The sequence below is a fragment of the Taudactylus pleione genome, unplaced genomic scaffold (genome assembly GCF_031769625.1).
Source record: "Taudactylus pleione unplaced genomic scaffold, aTauple2 ptg000061l, whole genome shotgun sequence".
NCBI lineage: Eukaryota > Metazoa > Chordata > Amphibia > Anura > Myobatrachidae > Taudactylus > Taudactylus pleione.
This window is the reverse complement of record NW_028284463.1, coordinates 20,643,396-20,662,127: the sequence shown is the minus strand read 5'-3', so window position 1 is coordinate 20,662,127 and position 18,732 is coordinate 20,643,396. Positions and strand designations below refer to the sequence as shown.

Here is an 18,732-nt window from a genome sequence, read left to right as displayed (position 1 = left end):
TAGGCTGAGTTCCACAACACAACACACCACGCAGCGTTTTAGCCCTTTGGAAGAATGGCGTTCCAGAAGTCCCGTATTAGAAATGCCATGGCGGCCGCACAACGCATTTCTGACTGATGTCCTTCCTCAAGCGCGCTCCATAAACACATACCACGTGCCTTATATGGTATGAATGGAAAGATCCCTGCATATATTTGTTTTTTAATGATGTTATTTTGTACCATATTTATGGTTTATCATCAATATTCTGTGTTGATATCTGCTTTTATTTGGTTTTATGAAAAAAATCTGAATATTTGCAGTAATATTTTGGTCTCATTTTAAATAAATTGAGCACCTTATTGGTTTATATTGATTTATAGCCTACATCTAACATCAAGGAGCGCTGTGTTGTATTCATAACTTTTTTTAAGATATATAACACAGATTAACCTATGCCTCACTTTTATATGCAATTTTCTATTAAATGAGTGTTACATAGAGCGAAGGGGTTGGGTACGAAATGCAGTCGCTCAAAATACCGGCGGTCAGAATCCCAACACTGGCATCCAGACACGCTAAACATAACCCTCCCCTTAGTACCTAACCCCGCTACTTACCTTCGGGATGCCGGCGCAGGGATTCTGACAGGTGTCGGGATTCCGGCGCCAGCATTCAGATCCCAGCGGTCGGTATTCTGACCGCATCCGGAGCCCAGTGATGGCTGATGAACGCTAAGTGTAGTGATATTTACTTACCGAGTTCTGCAAGTAATTGCCAACCGCGTGTGTCCATGGAAGCCTAAGCACAAAACACTGTGTCATTATTGGTTCTATGCTGACAAGGGAACAGGACGGGGCATAACACAAGCTTAATACCAAAGTGTCGGAACCTTTATCCACTTCACTGACAATCACTATTTTTTTCAGAAGTTACATAAAAAAAAATAAAAAAATAAAAATTTAGAATTGTTTTTTTACTTAAGTGAAAAAAAAAATCTTTTTTAGAGTATTTAAATATTTTAGTAAAAGAAAAAAAATTAAACATGACCTACTATTCAGCTGCACTAGAAGCATGTTAACGGCAAGACGTGTTACTGTATAAGGTACACCAAGTGTCCAGATCCTCCTATGTTACACTCACTGGGATAAGTTTCGTAGGAGAATATCGATTATGTGGAACCCGACTGACCGCACATCCGCGCTCCTGTTCAGCAAGAAGACGGGAACCAGTTGTGACACATAGCCGGGTCCCCGGATTTTAAATCTGTCAAACAAGATGGGTAAAAATAGTATGACCAATAGACTATATCCATCCGCAGCGTCACATGACCCTGATCCAGCTATGAACGGTTCTCCCCTCCGCTACTATCCGTATTCGGCTTGAAGCTTTCAGAGAAGCATTAAATACAATGCGATAGCGCTGTATGGTTTATGCGCTAGTGGAATAATCGTCCGGTCAGGAAAAAAAAGGACGTAGTCTCGGAAAGGTCATTAAACGGTGACAGCTCCTCTGAGTTTTGCCTAAGGAGATCTACAGACTGTTTCACAATTGTTAGGGCTCCTCAGTGCAGGAGAAGATTTTCTGGTGAGTGTGCAAAATGCTACGGAACCAGCTTCAGTGATCATTTCTAAGCAATTCCCTCCCTAAAGCTTCTACTTTTAAAATATGTGTATTTTTTAGTTAGGGTGTACAGATAAGAAATTAGAGGATAACTTAAGTTTATGACAAACACAGAGAAAGAGTTGTTCTTAGGCCTACTGCCCTACTCTCTACAACTCACCTGCCTGCACGGGCAAGCTGGTGCTACCGGAGGGCACAGTGCAATATGCAGCTCAACTCTCACGTATAGCCTAGGTGTATTTTACTAGCGACCTCACATACAAATAGGGTAATGGCTGACTGCTTATCGACATGAATACTGCTCCACATTTTAATTAGAAGTCACCTACAGCCGTCCGCCCCCTCCCCCGCATACTAATATTGTGAGCACATGAAACTTACAGTTCTATCACCTCTTGCTCTCTCTCACTCATCTCCGCTGTAAGGTTAGCTATGAAGCTAAATAGTAGCGCGTGCATGAAACCGATTCCCTCGATCAGAAGAGCCAGGGCCCAGTGATTAAACTATAGCAGGACACAAAAACATGTGGTTAAGACAAGCCAGGTGTTATATATATATATATATATAACCCTCCCCTCTTAGTGCCTATTCCCTAACCCTCCCCCTAGTTATAGCTGATATATATATATCAGCTATAACTAAGCTTTGGTGAGTTTAGGGTTTTGAACAAATTAAAAGCTCACAAAAAAGAGCGCAGTTAAAATTATGCATAATCTTACCCCATATGCAAAAACTAGTTCCAACATCCCGCGTAGCGGAGGAAGAGAGGCCATCATAAACCGCACCACCGCCTGATTGACCAGGATTAGCTCAGCAGCGTTCCAAGTTGATGGCTAGAACAATGGCGGGAAGTACGACACACGTTTAGTGTATGGTAGTGGAAGCGGGACAATGATCCGAAAAAAATGTAACTTATGATGTGGAAACTTATATGAAGTTTAGTTTCAGAGACCCTGTATTTTTGTCATTCAGAAATGTACTCCAGCCGGGCACCAATGAAACTGAGGTGCCTCTGGCTTGGGGTCGGGGTATAGGGAGAGTGGCCCGGTGCATCCTGGGAGCTGAAAGCTTTTAACTGCGTGGTGCCCGGATTCCAGATTCACCAGCTACACCCCAAGGCCTCCCTGTGGAGCCTATGGACCCTGAACAAATAATACTCCCATATACTATACTGTAATGTTACCTACAGCCGCACTGCAGAGGGTGAACTGACCTACAGTAAGGGATCACCGATCCCCATGGGCACTCATACACAAGCATTAGAAGGCAGACATTGCTCTACTTTCTCCCATCCGTGGTCGCTTTTGTGTATACAACCCGGATCTCTCCATAGGGATGAATGATAATGGTCACAGTAATTGGAGGGCAGCAAAGCAAACCACACATGACAGCCCATACACGCCAAGTTTACCCATCAAGTATATGGAAGCAGAGAAGAGACCTAAGGAAACCTACTTTATGAAACGGATCTGGTAAGTGAACATTGGTCTGCCTGTGCAGCTCATCCAGGATAGAACAGGACATATCCATCACCATCTAGGAAAAGCAGAAATAGCATTGCAGTCAGGATCGATAATGAGTTTCAGCTGCAGTTCTTGGGGGCAGTGTCAGTCACTGACAGGCGCGTCCATGATAGGTACAGATTAGATGCACGCTCTAGCTCGTCATCAACATCCTCCATTGGCCCTGCATGTAGGTCCGACAGAGGATAACATTAACGAGGGCCATGCTGTTGAATGCAGAATGGCCTCGGCCATCGCTGTAAGCATCGGCAAGTGTGTATGCACTTGCCAAAGCCGGCTACCCCGCCAGGTCCAGTCGCTGATGAGGACGGGCACACCAGACAACGTCTAGTGTGTTCTGGCCTTAAGGAATGTGTTCCAGTACAAACACTGATTCCATGCATACCGACATCAGGACTAGATAACCTGTGTTGCACTGTGGGAAACGATGTATGTTGTACACTATCGTATCCCATTATGTGAAAAAAAAAAAGGGATATTCCCTCCAGCACACTGCAGCAATATTGGCAAAAATACATGAATCCTACATGATAACAGAATTCAGAGGTATTAGTTGTATACATTTGCAAATATATGATTAAGCACCGGGCCAACGTCAAGGGTTCTCTATACCGGCGTCCCTAACATTAAGGGGTTCACGTCCGAGGCGCAAGGCACCCCCAAAAGAATCCAGCCAAGGACCATTCCCAGGACATCACACAAAAATGGAAGAAAGGTGATAGTGAAGTGTAAAGTATAGATGTGTAAAAGATAAATCAATGTGTTAATATAATAAAGAATTAAAATGACATAGATAATAAACAAACAAATAGAAAAGTGATGAAAAAGTATTTATGTGAATTAAGTGGTGATGCCCTGAAAAAGGCCCAGCCAGAGCAACTCCGGGGGCCCCACGCCCAAACGCTTACCCCAAAATAATTATTGCTACCAAATAGCAGCACCCAATCTGGGTCATATAATTACAATTAATGTACTGCATGATAACAGCACGTGTATAAGCCGAGAGCTGACTCACCTAGGAGGTACCCCAGAAACCTCCACATGGCACTATACGGACCAGCACATCCTCCCAATGCTGGCTCCCATCATGCCTCTCAGAAGTACAAATGGAAAGTATGGTGGTCACTCAAATCAGCTTAATGATATTGCCCAGGTGCTTGTAAAGGGCGGGGTTTACCCTGAACCACAGAAAAAAAAGGGATATTCCCTCCAGCACACTGCAGCAATATTGGCAAAAATACTTGAATCCTACATAATAGAAATTCACCTTTCTTCCATTTTCGTGTGATGCCCTGGGAATGATCCTTGGCTGGATTCTTTTGGGGTGCCCTGCACCTCGGACGTGAACCCCTTAATATGTTAGGGACGCCGGTATAGAGAAGCCTTGACGTTGGCCCGGCGCTTAATCATATATTTGCAAATGTATACAACTAATACCTCTGAATTCTGTTATCATGTAGGATTCAAGTATTTTTGCCAATATTGCTGCAGTGTGCTGGAGGGAATATCCCTTTTTTTCCCCCTCTGGTTCAGTGTAAACCCCTCCCTTTACAAGCACCTGGGCAATATCATTAAGCTGATTTGAGTGACCACCATACTTTCTATTTGCATCCCATTATGTGCCAGACCTCCTGATAATAAGGGAAGTTGGTGCTGTAACATTGTGAGCACTGAATCTGCAAACCCTAGTTTTGAAGCAGAAGCAGTTTTTTTGCAAGAGGCATTGAACGATCCTCAATAAAATGGTGCCACGATGGAGACGTCCAATTTAGTTTACTTATTACAACAGTCAACATAAAGCAATTAACAAAAAAGCATTTAATGGTTACCATGGCAACAAGCTTTTGTAAAGCTTTATACGATTTCCATGGTCAGAGGTGGCGGAGTAGGAGCCTCCTTGTGGTGGGAGAGCTTTATGCCCCCACTGCTCCTGTGACAACTAATGTTAAACAGAATTAAAGTCCGGTTTCAAATGGAGGTTACAGCTTACCCAGAAAGTAGTAAGGAAAAAAACTAAATATAAATATCAGGACCTATGCAATATGTGAATCTGCAACCTGTTATGTGATAACTTCCACGACAGCTTGAGTGCCACAGTACAGCTACAGGGCATTTAATGCCAGGACGTACCCGCTGCAGACGTTTATCAGGTTCAAATAAACTGAGAGGTAGCGGCTTTCCTTCTTTGGACAACGCATCATTTGTGCACCAGATTCGGATTAGAATGCTCCAACATTTTGGCTGAAACGAAAAAAGGAACCAAAAACATTTTACTGATCCTTCCCAAACACCAAATGGAAGCATATACAGCCTGCCAGAATGGAAGATAGAAAGTTCCACCTTTACCCATTTTTAAAAATGTGCATTCGGCTGCGGTCTGAACACCACACCTGGTGCATTCGGCTGCGGTCTGAACACCACACCTGGTGCATTCGGCTGCGGTCTGAACACCACACCTGGTGCATTCGGCTGCGGTCTGAACCCCACACCTGGTGCATTCGGCTGCGGTCTGAACACCACACCTGGTGCATTCGGCTGCGGTCTGAACACCACACCTGGTGCATTCGGCTGCGGTCTGAACACCACACCTGGTGCATTCGGCTGCGGTCTGAACACCACACCTGGTGCATTCGGCTGCGGTCTGAACACCACACCTGGTGCATTCGGCTGCGGTCTGAACACCACACCTGGTGCATTCGGCTGCGGTCTGAACACCACGCCTGGTGCATTCGGCTGCGGTCTGAACACCACGCCTGGTGCATTCGGCTGCGGTCTGAACACCACGCCTGGTGCATTCGGCTGCGGTCTGAACACCACACCTGGTGCATTCGGCTGCGGTCTGAACCCCTGACCTGATCCAATCTACATCTCTCGAACCGAGCGCCTTCAGAATAGAGTGGGCAGCGAGATCATTAGAGCGTTCGTTACAGCCTGGAGAGAACTGGTTTTAGATTTAACATTAAATCCAGTTAAACTGCCTCCCTCACCATTATAACCTCCTGCTACGCTGCACCGCCTCAGTGATCTAGTTCGTTGCCCGACAAGGAGACAAAAATATAAAGCCGTAGAACAAAAAAAAAAAACCCCTGTATCTGTGTGAGCTGGTTTGGGGCCCCCTTACTGCATCACATAAAGGAATCTTTAGTCGGTAACATCTGTTTAGTGAACCATAAGCATTAGAGACCTGGATGATGAAGACAGAGCAGTACACAATTATAATTTTCTTTTCTACAGAGTGTTTTCCTACTCTGCATGTGACCTGTGCACCCCTGGGTGCCTTTTTGTATATGTTCTACACTGTTATACAGCTGTGACGATGTCACTGGATGATTATCAGGAGTGTCTGTCCTGTCATTATGAGATGTTATGAGTAAGTGTAGGGAGACTGTAGATGAGCGCTATGCGGGAACTCTCAGCAAGTAGCATCACTGACACTGGTGAGAGGGGTCACAGTTCAGGCACTGGGGTAAATTCAGCCAGCTGCGGCACAAGTTAGGTGTGGCCATACTCCCAGGGCTCGACAAATCCCGGGGGCCAGGTCGCCATGGCTACCAGATTTTGCTGCCTTGCTACTAGATTTTGCAGAGAGGGAGGAAGCAGATCCTCATCAGCTCCGGCGGAGATTCCTGCCTATAGTATTGCAGTGGGTAGACTATGACTGGAAACAGGTGGAGGACTTAGTATGGTTTTAACCACTCCAAATAAGAGGGGTATTGGAACTGTCCAAATTAGTAATACTTTGCTGGCGTCAGGGCCAGCAGCCCACGAGGGACCCACAGACCGAGTAAAATGAGCCTTAACTGAGGCTGGAACAGGCAAACCCTCCTGTACAGAAGCCTCACAAATAACCAAACGAAGCCAACGGGCTAAAGTTTGTTTGTCGGCAGCCCAACCCCTCTTGTGAAAACCAAAGAGGACGAACAAGGAATCAGACTTCCGAATTTAACTAGTCCGGTCCACATAAACGCAGAGCACGGACAACATCTAAGGAAGACTCACCAGCCGAGAGATCAGGTGACTGAAATGCCGGCACGACGATTTCCTGATTAATGTGGAACTTAGAAACCACCTTAGGAAGAAAACCCAGACGAATGTGAAGCACCGCCCTGTCCTGGAGAAAAATCAGAAAAGGAGAATGACAGGCTGAAGCAATAGTCAGGAGAAAAACAGTTTTAACCGTCAACCACTTGAGTTCCACCGACTCAAGAGGTTCAAATGGAGGACCCTGTAGGGCCTGAATCACCACCGCCAAATCTCAAGGAGCCACAGGGGGAACAAAGGGAGGCTAAATCCTGAGAACCTCCTGGAAAAAGGTGCGGACATCAGGCAGTGCAGCTATCCTACGCTGGAACCACACAGATAGTGCAGACACATAAGCGTTCAAAGAAGCTAAGGCGTAAGCCTAGGTCCAAACCAGACTGAAGGAACGCCAAAACCCTAGAAACACGAAACGCCTGCTGATCGTAGTTTCTGGACTCACGCCAGTGAAAATAAGTATGCCACACTCTGTGGTAAATCCTGGAGGAAGCAGGCTTGCGCGCCTGAAGCATTGTGCTGATGAGAGCTGGAAATGGACGGCAAAGACAAGGCAGCGCTTTTGATTAAGCGAGTAACATGAGATTCTACCGCGGGCGGGGTTTCCCACTTTTTGCAATGACCTGCAGGAAACGGATAACTAGACGCTAAACGTTTCTGAGGCTGGAACCTCCCAGGCCTCCGCCATATCATCAGTGATCAAACCTCCTTATCTACTCCTGCGACGCAGCGTCTGCAGGAGAACAAAGTAGGAGCCGTGGAGCGCTCAACTTCCTCATCAGACATGACAAATATAAATATATATATAACACAATAGGGAAGTTCAGTGTTTGACTCCTGCGCACCCACAAGTATGCAGCACACAAATATGGAACAGTGTAGCACACAACTGTATGTGACCGGCCTCACAAATACGTGAATTTATGTAAGTGAGGTCTGAGAAAAGCCCTTCCCACACACACACCTGCCAGGGCCGTAGGAGAAGGAAAGGGATAGTTATAGATTGACAGTAAGTAGAAATAAAAGCACAGACAGCACTAGCAAATACAATGCAGAAAGTTAATACTCACTGCACCTTGTCACTACAATCAACATGCCCAGATTCAGTGTCTGGGAGGGCTATAGCGCTGTGTACGCTTTTCCTAGCAGGGGAGAGGTACACAGAGGGACCAGTCCACACACTGCCTGGGAAGATGGCCGCCGGAGACCTCAGAGGAGGAGTGGCCGCAGGAGGAAGCAGCTTAGCGTCGCCAGACCCGAGCGGAAAGGCGCGCTGAGCTGAGGAGGCGCTAGACAGGGAAGGGTGCCTCCGCTGGCTAGCAATTAAGCCCAGGGATGCATGCTCCCGCTGCCGGCATTATTCCCTGGTGGTCTAGTGGTCCCGCCGGGGTATTGCTCCGGAGAGGGGGAGCCCGCCGCCACTGCTAGCACCTCCGGTCTGCCCCCAGAAACCGGAGGCATTCAAATGCATATACACGCGGGTCACCGCCTGATCCCCAGTGCTCCGGCAGCAGTCGTGGGAGTCCCCAGAGCCCGGCTAGCACAGACTCTGGAGTCCCACCGGGATCCCCAAGATCTGTACTGGCGTTGCGGCGCCAGTGGAGTGTAGGAGCGGCATCGTGGACGTCCAATGGACAGTCTGATGCTGCCGGTCTGAAGAGTCAGTTAAAAATAATAAAAAAACACTCTAAAAATAAGCTTAGGGGCTGCTAATCAGCCTCCCTGCGCTAAGGGTGACCCGAATCCGGCCGGGCACCAACTAAAACTGAGGTGCCTGTGGCTCGGGGGTGGGGTATAGAGGAGGATGGACCCAAGTGCATCCTGGGAGTGGATGCACTTGGGTCCAGTTAAAGCAAAAGCTTTAACTGCGTGGTGCCCGTGGATCCAGATCCAGCTATACCCCAAGGTCAACCCTGTGGATCCCCTATGGACAATGAAGTAGAAATAAATCTATATCTGAGTCCTCGTTTGGAATAAACTTCCCTTGACTGTCACGAGTTGGGTGAATTTGGTAAAAATGATTGTTCTTCCCAAATTTTTGTACGTTTTTCAGCAGGCCCGTTTATATTTCTCCTCGCATATTTAGATTGATAGATAGTTATATCTCCTCTTTAGCTTGGGCAGAGAAGCATCCTCAAATAAAAAACTTGATGCTCTATGTAGACCCAGAGAGTTGGGTGGCCTGGCATTACAGAATTTCCGCCTTTATTATTTGGCTTCACAATTGGTTCATCTGCAGGGGTGGGTGTTGGGTAAGGGGAGCCGGGATCTACCTACTTTCTTGGTACATACTGTTTCTAGAAGGTGTTGCCCTTTGCAATTATTACTCGATGACAGGGGGAGTTCCATTGGTCACACAGGCTCATAAGTTGTGGAAATAGGCCCGTACATTAGTGGGGGCAAAAGGTATCGATCCTGATTTGTCTTTATGGCATTCTTCAGCTCTTAGAGAGCTGGCCCTATTAGACTGTAGCTCTTTGTGGTCTGGGAGGGAGGTTTTCTCCCTCGGGCAGTTGTATAGTGATGGGGTTTTAAAAACTTTTGACAATGTTAGGACTGAATTTGGGGTCCCGAATACTATGTTTTTCCGCTACTTACAACTCCGACATGCTTTAGCCATCCAGTTTTCTTCTGGCCCTCCGCAACTTACACCTGATCCTGTTAGGGTTATGCTGCAAGCGACCAGTGGTAGGAGATTCAGTTCTCGACTTTATTCCTACCTCCTTACTGCCAATTCCGATGATACCCTAGCACCACTTAGACTCAAATGGGTGGATGATTTGGGTCCATTAGATGATGATGAGTGGTCTCTAATGTTGAATAGTCCTGTGTCTGCCACCTCTGCAGTGCGATTTCAACAGATACAATTTTTTTTATTACACAGGGTGGATCTTACTCCCCTATTATTGAATAGATTTGGATCTAGAGCGCCTGATAGGTGTCCTAAATGCTCTATTCCTCAGTGCTCATTTGGGTATCTCCTCTGGGAGTGTTCTGCTGTCCAGGTGTTTTGGTCCCAAGTCACTGTGTCACCAACACGAAACGTGGTATCCCCATGTTGTCCCCTAAAATGTGTATTTTTGTATTGGGTCTTGTGGACAGGGCTAATCGTTCGACGGTCCAGTATGTGATTAATGCGATGACTCTGGCAAAGGTCTGTATTGCCCGTACTTGGATGGCAGCTAGGAGCCTTACTTTCGCTGAGTGGTGTGGGTTGATGAATGAAGTGGTGGGGAACGAACGTTTTTTATACACTAAGCGTAACTGTATTTTGAAATATGAGCGTATTTGGGGCCCATGGATTTCATCTTCCCATTATGTTAATGGAGGTGGGGGGATCTCAGATGCTGATGGATTAGCGACCAGCGAGACGGCACAATAATGTTTTGATATTTTGAGTTATTTGTAATGATTTTTCTGCTACATTGAATAGCTGAGATTTCTTCTGTGCTGATATTTTGCTCTGTATTATTTATGTATTGATGTCGATTGTGCATGGGTATTAACGTATTAACGAGACTATATGCAAATGGCTGTTTATTAAGTGGGTTTTTGTTTTTTTTCTGAGGGTGGGGGTTTCATAGGGGTGGGGGGATTTTATTTTATTTCTTATGTTGAGATTTGATGTGTGTTATAAATAAATACAAAAAAGTTTTATAAACGCAATTTAAAAAAAGTATATCCGAATAACTCATAGTATGAAAAGTGTGCAGAGAATTGAAGCACATATAAATGGTAAGGAAATTTGCATTGGACCATGTGACATGGAATGACCCCTTTGACCCTGTAGTGAATTACCCAGCTTGATGCACTCTCTCTCTGTAGACCAAGAACAATCTCCTGTGCCTCTTTGCCTATACGGAATTTTTGGGAATCTAGAGCCTAGATACAGATGCAGGAGCAACAAGCTTACCCCACCAGACCACTACCGCAAGCTAATGTATTGGGGGATTGTCACACTTACATACAATTTACAGGAGCGCTCAGGAGGGCTATTCGGGGGCTGACAGAAGCCCTGATCACTGTTAGGCACTTGTCACAGCAGTAAATACCCTCTCACTAACCTCTTGAAGTAGATTGTTATTGCAGTAAAGTATCCTGATGGCTATCCGCACCAAAACTCCCTTCTTCAATGGTATACCTGAAACAGTGCACAGAAAATAAAGATAGAAGATGTGGAGCTCTGCGAGACCTGAAGGGCATCACAACTGCAAACCCCATACTGCAATAACAAGGATTCATAGAGCAAGCAGATGACTTAGTTACCTTTACACTAAATAGATTTCTCTCTCTCTATTCCGATCGGCAGATTTGAAAAAGTTTGTGTGTTATTCTACGAATACACTTATTTTATACACAAGTTGCTTAAATCAAGATGTCCATTAATGGCTATTTTGTAGAAGTTGGTAGAAAGAAAAAGGATTTGTGTGCGTTATATTTAAAGAACACCCCCCATCCCTCAATATGACGTAACTTGCAGCAGAATGTGGAGGCAGCCTCTTTCCCAGCCATGGCCAATCACTGACCTTCATGATGCATGCACAAGTTCTCAGCTACAAGCTCGTTCCCTGGAGGGCAGCTTCTGGTTCGGAGCATAGTGAGGTAAAACTCAAACTGGTCTGGTGTGAGGAGCTGGCTGATACTACCCTGCATTCCCTTTATCTGCAGCATGGAGTGCGCCGCCGTGGGGAAATCGCCGTACTTGCACATATAAAAGCACAATTTCTGCTTTAAGCAGTTCAACCTGCAAGACAAACGGACGCAAAGTAGATGTCTCATCAGCAAATCGTGTGTTAAGCGTTTAAAGTTTAAACGTAAGTAAAAATGGGGCTTACCCATTGATGTCTGAGGTTCGCACTGCATTCAGGTAGCGCACCAGCTGCCTGTAACTATAGGACACAGCAACTTTAGTTATTTGTCTACAATATGAATATTCAGGAGAGTGTGCCCTATTTACTAAGAACCAGTACCCCAGACAGGGCACCAAAAAATCTTTTATCATTTGTTTTTGTTAGATTTTCCGCCAAGCCACCAATTAAAGGTACAACCTACAGCTTTGCAGAATTGTGACGCTCAGACCTGTTGTGCCAAGCAGGAATGCTAACTCTCACCGCCAAATAGGAGTACTAACCTTTTGTCTTCTTCCAGTTTCTTCACCCTGGCTTGCACTACAGGTAAGGCCTCCCACAGATATTCTTTCTTGCCTTTATTTGATCGCATTCCTGTCAGATTCTGACCGGCCAACACGGACGTCAAAAAACAGTTGTCCCATCGCATAACGTTTAGGCTGGTGGGATACAAATTCCATTGTAAGGAAAGCATAGCAAGTGACTACCGCTATGTACACAGATAGTATCCTAACAGGTCACACTTTATAGGCTTTATACCCTTTCCATCGATCGTCTTTTTGTGTGGCTTTTTACATTCAAATGCGTCTTATTTGCACAGCGAATAGGTAGCACCAGCAGTTTCTGCTGATTAAAATGATATGCAGCATGCCTATGTTCTTGGAGCAACTGCGGGTATATCTGCAATCAAAATGCTACGTTACAGTGTCACAGTGTATCTGCATGCACAAAGCTACATTACAGTGTCAGCGGCTGAGACACTGTATCGTAGCATTTTGCATGCAGATACACCCGCAGTTGCTCCAAGAACATAGGCATGCTGCATATCATTTTAATCAGCAGAAGCTGCTTGTGCTACCTACTCACAAAAATTGGTAATTTGGAGTTGTGCACCTGTGGTTTGCCTTTTTGTGTGCCTGCATTAATAGTCTCAACAGGTAGCACCTCCCATTATATATATTCAGGGTGTGCTGTCTAGGGCCCTTTCCTATACACAAAAATGGGGGAATCAGCCTGAACCCCCCAAAAAGGTGCACTAACATTGGGGATCAATGTTGATGCCCCCGAATAGGCCTAATAAAGCTATTTGGGGTACTTAAGGTGTTTCAATAACTTCTAATAAGCGTCTTTGCTTATTGGTGGAGAATGGCATTAAGCAGTAATTGTTTTAGGGATTTTTTTGGCACAGTTATCCTTTGGGTGGCTGTCCTAAGGGTGCAGAGTGGTTTCCCCAGCTTTGCATCTCAAAATAGCGATTTTTCACTTCTCGCCACCTATTCGTAGGCGAATCTTTTTCGCCTATTACATTGCGTTTTCACGAATGCGAAAAGTATTTGCAACTGAATACGGTGATACTTTTCCACCTGGCAAAATGTAATCCGCGACACTTTTCCGCAAATTCCGACTTTTTGCAGCTAATTGAATACGGGGGCCTGAGTGCCCAAGGAGATATTTAATCTCTAACACGAACAAATATTGGGCATTTTAGGATTTATAGCAATGGTGTCCTCAATTACAAAGACAAGACTGCAAATCATCTCTCGATGGCAGGAAAAGGAGTAACGCTGCCCATCCGCTGGTAGATACAGAGGTTTGTCTGCATCCTAACTGCCCGCCCATGTAAGTGATAAATACAGAAGGTGCTTAGGCCAAGTGACCAAATCATGTGAGCCCAGTTAGCGTGGCAGGCCAAGAACGCTCATAGGGGACAAATGTAGTCATCAGTTTCCTGCATGTCCAGCGGTCCTGATTGGTGAATGGGATTTATGGCCATTCTGGGCTAATAAACAGTGACTTCAAAAATAAATTTGATCTAAAATGAGCTAGCCATTCATAGTCCTTTTGTATAGACACAATTTCAGCAGCACAGTTATGGTGCATACAGACTGTCAGATCTGTCTGATGACCGACTGAACGATTTTTATCAACAATTTGAACGATTTCAGACAGTATTAATATGAATGAAATTGTCAAAATCGGACTACAAACACATCAGATGTCAGATATCGTTATCTGACCATCGGGAACGCGCATCGTTCATCGCTGCAGGCCCACATGTCGGTTTTTCTTTCAGATATGAACAATTGAACGATTTTTAAAATCGTTATCGTTCAGATCTGACACAAACTCTGACCGTGTGTATGCACCAATAGAAATAACAATATAATAAGACTAAAAGAAAGCGACCCATAGCCCAGGTCGACCATAAATGTGTAAACGGTTCCTTCTTAATTACATCTATAGCAAATAGAAAATCGATACACTTTCAAAATGTGGCTATAAATAAAACACAAAGTGGGTGAGAGCAGTACACATCAGGCAGAGGGACGTTGGCCTGTTACCTGACTGTATACAGGCGACTCACCCGTTTATTAAAGTGTAGCAATGCGGAGGGAGCGGGAGAGAGAGATAAAAAGCAACAAATTTCTCATAAAGGTTCTTTGGATAATCTGCCGAGACCAGGAGCTTTTGCAAAGTGGTTACAATCCTGAAGCAGAGGGGAGGGAAAAAGATTTTATGCGTATATTTCAAACAGCATTTTTAATCACAGTAAAACACATCTAATAAAATCTAAAAACTAGGCCGAAAATGTCTGGTAAATAATAATAATTAATTCATAAAAAACAGGATATTTGTATTCAAGTTAAATCATTTCCGCTGAATCCATTTGGAGTCATTGGTCCTTGGTGGATACAAAGACTCAGCCAGGAGTTTGGCTCCATTATAATAATATCAAACCATCTCTGCAGTATGTCTGAAGGGCTCCGTTTTCTAAGGCCCCGTACACATCAGAACTATGTGTTTCCTGGTCACGTACACACTTGAACACGACCGTGCACGATCGTTCAGCAGCCGCATCCAGAAGCATGGCGTCGAATACAATATCTTCTGATTGACCGTGCAGCACGGCCAACCAGATGATGTCGTATAAGATTTGCTAGAGCGCGCAATCGGGTGTACTCAAATTTGCGATCCGCACAAAATGTTGTTAAATTTTGCCAGGAAACGATATAATGTGCCGATATCGCTCTAGTGTGTACCCAGCCTAAGCGAAGTTATTTTCATAGCCAAGACCCACAGGATAGCTGAACAAGAGCATAAAGGGTGGGTGCACAGTGTTCCCTAATGGGTTCAAAGAACACGATTTTATTTAACCCTATCATGCCTAGAGGCCACTACAGTGGACAGCAGTTTTTCAGTCATAATCTCCTATAAAAACTCTCTTTTGAACTCGCTAGTGCATGGTGTCCACTTCTGTGGATCTCTACTAATCTTAGAAGGTATGCCACCTAGTGGTAGTTCTTAATTCCTACTAAAACAATAAGGTCATAATAAAACGGCTGATAAAAGTTTACCAGCACTGCCAAATTTCAGTAAAAATCTTTTACAGAAATCCCTGATGTGCTCAGAGTTGGTCAAAATAATAAATTCAATGAAATTAATGTTTAGGGCATAATATGGTAGATGTTCTGATCATATACTCAAAATTATTTTTTTTCACTGTTGATGTAAAAACATACGTCCACTTCAGTGGATGTTGTGCAATACAAAGATCCATACTGCGTGCAAGCTTATTCTGGCATATAGGCCTAACCTATAGGGTTAGGACACCAGTTGACAACAAGGCACCGTGCAAGCTGATGGTGGTGGTTCCATAATGGTGTGGGATGTGGTCACATGGCTTGGGTTGGGTCTGCTTGAACACGTCATTGACCGGTCCCGCTACATTTCATTGCTTTACGACCATTTGCAGCCCTTCACGGACTTCATGCATCCCTACTACGATGGAGTATTCCAGCAGAAGAATGCACCGTAATATCAATCCCAAGTTATCTAGAATTGGTTTGAGGAGCATTCTGAAGAGTTCAGACGAATGGTGTGGCCACCAGGCTTGCCCGACATGAACACAATCGAGCATTAATGGGACATGGTGGAGAGGTCCATTCGTACCCAAGATCCTGCACCTACAAATATAAGGGGAGCTGTGGGAAGCTATCCAGACGGCATGGGTGAACATCACTACAGGAGGTCTTCTGTCCCACTTGAGGAATCGATGCCACGTCGAGCTGAGGCACTTTGCGCGGCTAGAGAGGGTCCTACACGATACTAGGCATCTATCCCATGACTTTTTGCACTTCAGTCTATATGTTATCTTAACTTTTTAAAATTCTAAAGGATTTAAAATTAGTTGTGCCGGATGCATTATTATTATTATGGTTTTTATTTTCTCCATACATCAGGAGCATCTAGCAACAGGGTTAGGTAAAGAGTAGTAGAAGAGATTCCATCAAATTCCAGTGATGGTGAATGGCAGCCAGACCAGAAGGGAGAAAGAGCAACAAGTTCTAGTAGCTGCAGTGAAACAAACAATGATGATGATGATAATGATAATGATGAAGTAGTTGAGGTAGCAAAAGGGAAAAATAAAAACACAGTATATTGTGGAAAAGCAAACACCATGATTTTGAAAGAGTCTTGTCCACATTTTTACGGCAGCACAAAGTGAATGTTGAGAGTACAGAACCCATACACTTCATTCTGCACCCATTTCCTGATACCATGGTTGATGAAATGGTCCATAACACAAATGTGTATACACTACAGACACTGACAAGCCATGAATTTAAAGGTTTTCTTTGGATAAATTTGGTAACATCCTTTCTCAGATATCCCAGACCCATAAAGTACTGGTCTTGGGCTTCATCTTGGCCTGATTGTAAATGCAATGTCTGTGAACAGATTTGAAGACATTCTCTGGTACCTTCACTTTGTAGACAATTATCCTCAACAGCCAGGAAACAAAGACAAACTTGTCAAAATGCGGCCTGTGTTAGACAAGCTGAAGGCATCCTTTAGTGTAGAGTTGATCTTAAAGAGCTTCAGTCTGTTGATGAGCAAATTCTTCCCTTCAAGGGCCATCAGTATATGAAGCAGTACATTCCCAAGATACCCAAGCCAAGGTGTGGGTGAGAGCAGGATCATCTGGGCACATGTATAGGGTATCAGGGAACAAGTTGAAACTGGGCTGAAGTTAGTGCACTGGGCATGTGTGCTGGTGTGGTTCTTCGCTTGTGTGATGACATGCAATACAACAATCACAAGGTCCTTTTTGTACCATTCCTCCTCCAGAAGTTATGCACCTGGTAAACGTAAATCCAACAGGCTCATGGGAGCACAATCAAAGTTGAAGAGTGAATAACAGATGAAGGAAGAGGTGCATCACCATTTGTTGCCAATGGTGAAAAGATCACCATTACACCATGGCTAGAGTTCAGTGATTCATGTTGCATCTTCCTGTGCAGGCCATGTAGCCGCAAGATTCTACCCAGAGGTGGAGCAAGAAAGAAAAGGAAGTGATCCACATCCCTCAACCATTTGCCGTTACACTGTATAACCCGCACATGGGGGGAGTGGATCTCATGGATCAGCGTGCGGCGATGTACCCACACAGATGCAAAAACAGGGGATGGTACATTCGGGTGTTCTTTTACTTTCTTGATGTGACTTGTGTGAACACCTGGCTGCTGTATCCAATGCCAGAATTCAAAGACGAGAATCCGTTGGATTTCAAAGCATCCACTGCTCGAGCATTCATCAACCCTGGCTCTATGGAGCAACATCGAAGAGGAAGACCAAGTGAGACAACACCTCGGTTAAAGTGCAGGGCTGCTTCAAAGGCACCCCCTGAAATCAGGTTCAGTGTGAGAAATTACTGGCCAAAGCTTACAGGTGCCACAATGCCACTTGCACAGGTAAAACTAAGTACATCTTCTCCAACTTTCTCACAGAGTGTTAAAATCAGTCAAATTAAGTTTGCATCCTGATAGTGTCCGTACAGTGCCGCAGTTGCAATTTCAGGCAGTACGCAGGGAGAAGTGTACTAAATATGTAGTGGGCATTCCTGAGCGGTGACAGAGGCGTAGTGATTGCAAAATACATGCTATAGCGCCTTTTTACACAATACAGGAAGTGAGGGACTGAGTCTTAACAGGACGCGCGCACACGCAGTGGCCGGAGCAACAAATCACCACCGGCGGCTTCTCGTCCAAATACCACCGGCAGCATTAACCAACCAATCACTGCCGGCGGCGTCTCACCCAATCGCCGCCAGCTGTGCGTTCCACCTGACTTCTGCGCTGGTGTATGGACAGATCCTGCCTCCTAGAGCGCCTGTGCGAGGCTGCCGCTGAGCTGGAATAGTACTACCCACACTTCCTAGCTGTGTGACTCCAGAATGTGTGAGAGGGCGCCACCTGCTGTTCAACATCTCAACACCACGGCCAGAGGCTGCCCACAGCACGAGGAGAGTTCAGCTGAAGCACTGAGGGGCACAGCGCCAGGCCTTAGAGACACTGAAGGCCCTATAATCAGAGTGATAAACGTTTTGGGGTATAACTATGGAGTGCCGCACAAACACTTACAGTAATAAAACTACTTGGAGTGACCTGTTTGATGTTTCTCATTGATAAATGAGTACCCTTTCTGCTCTCCTGTGTACTCTGCCCTCCCACGTATGTGTCCCATTCCCCTTCTACCAGTGTCTGTACCCCTACTCTCCTGTGTACTCTGCCCTTCCACCTATGTGCCCCTTGTTCCCCTCTACCCATGTCTGTACCCCTTCTGCTCTCCTGTGTATTCTGCCCTCCCATCTCTGTGCCCCCCCTTATTCCCCTCTCCCCATGTCGATACCCCTTCTGCTCTCCTGTGTACTCTGCCCTCCCACC

General features: G+C 45.2%; 1 protein-coding gene across 1 annotated transcript in view; it reads right to left on the bottom strand.

Annotated features, from left to right (window-relative positions):
- LOC148535137 (uncharacterized) overlaps positions 1-18,732 on the bottom strand; it is a 53,873-nt gene that overhangs the window by 10,439 nt on the left and 24,702 nt on the right. Inside the window, exons 9-19 of the mRNA XM_088464817.1 lie at positions 14,373-14,495; positions 12,292-12,447; positions 11,996-12,049; positions 11,687-11,904; positions 11,225-11,301; positions 5,256-5,366; positions 3,058-3,138; positions 2,322-2,435; positions 1,984-2,105; positions 1,123-1,245; positions 738-780 (exon numbers count right to left, since the gene is read on the bottom strand). Of these exons, the coding sequence (XP_088320943.1) occupies positions 738-780; positions 1,123-1,245; positions 1,984-2,105; positions 2,322-2,435; positions 3,058-3,138; positions 5,256-5,366; positions 11,225-11,301; positions 11,687-11,904; positions 11,996-12,049; positions 12,292-12,447; positions 14,373-14,495 (1,222 nt within the window). The remainder of the gene's footprint in view (positions 1-737; positions 781-1,122; positions 1,246-1,983; positions 2,106-2,321; positions 2,436-3,057; positions 3,139-5,255; positions 5,367-11,224; positions 11,302-11,686; positions 11,905-11,995; positions 12,050-12,291; positions 12,448-14,372; positions 14,496-18,732) is intronic.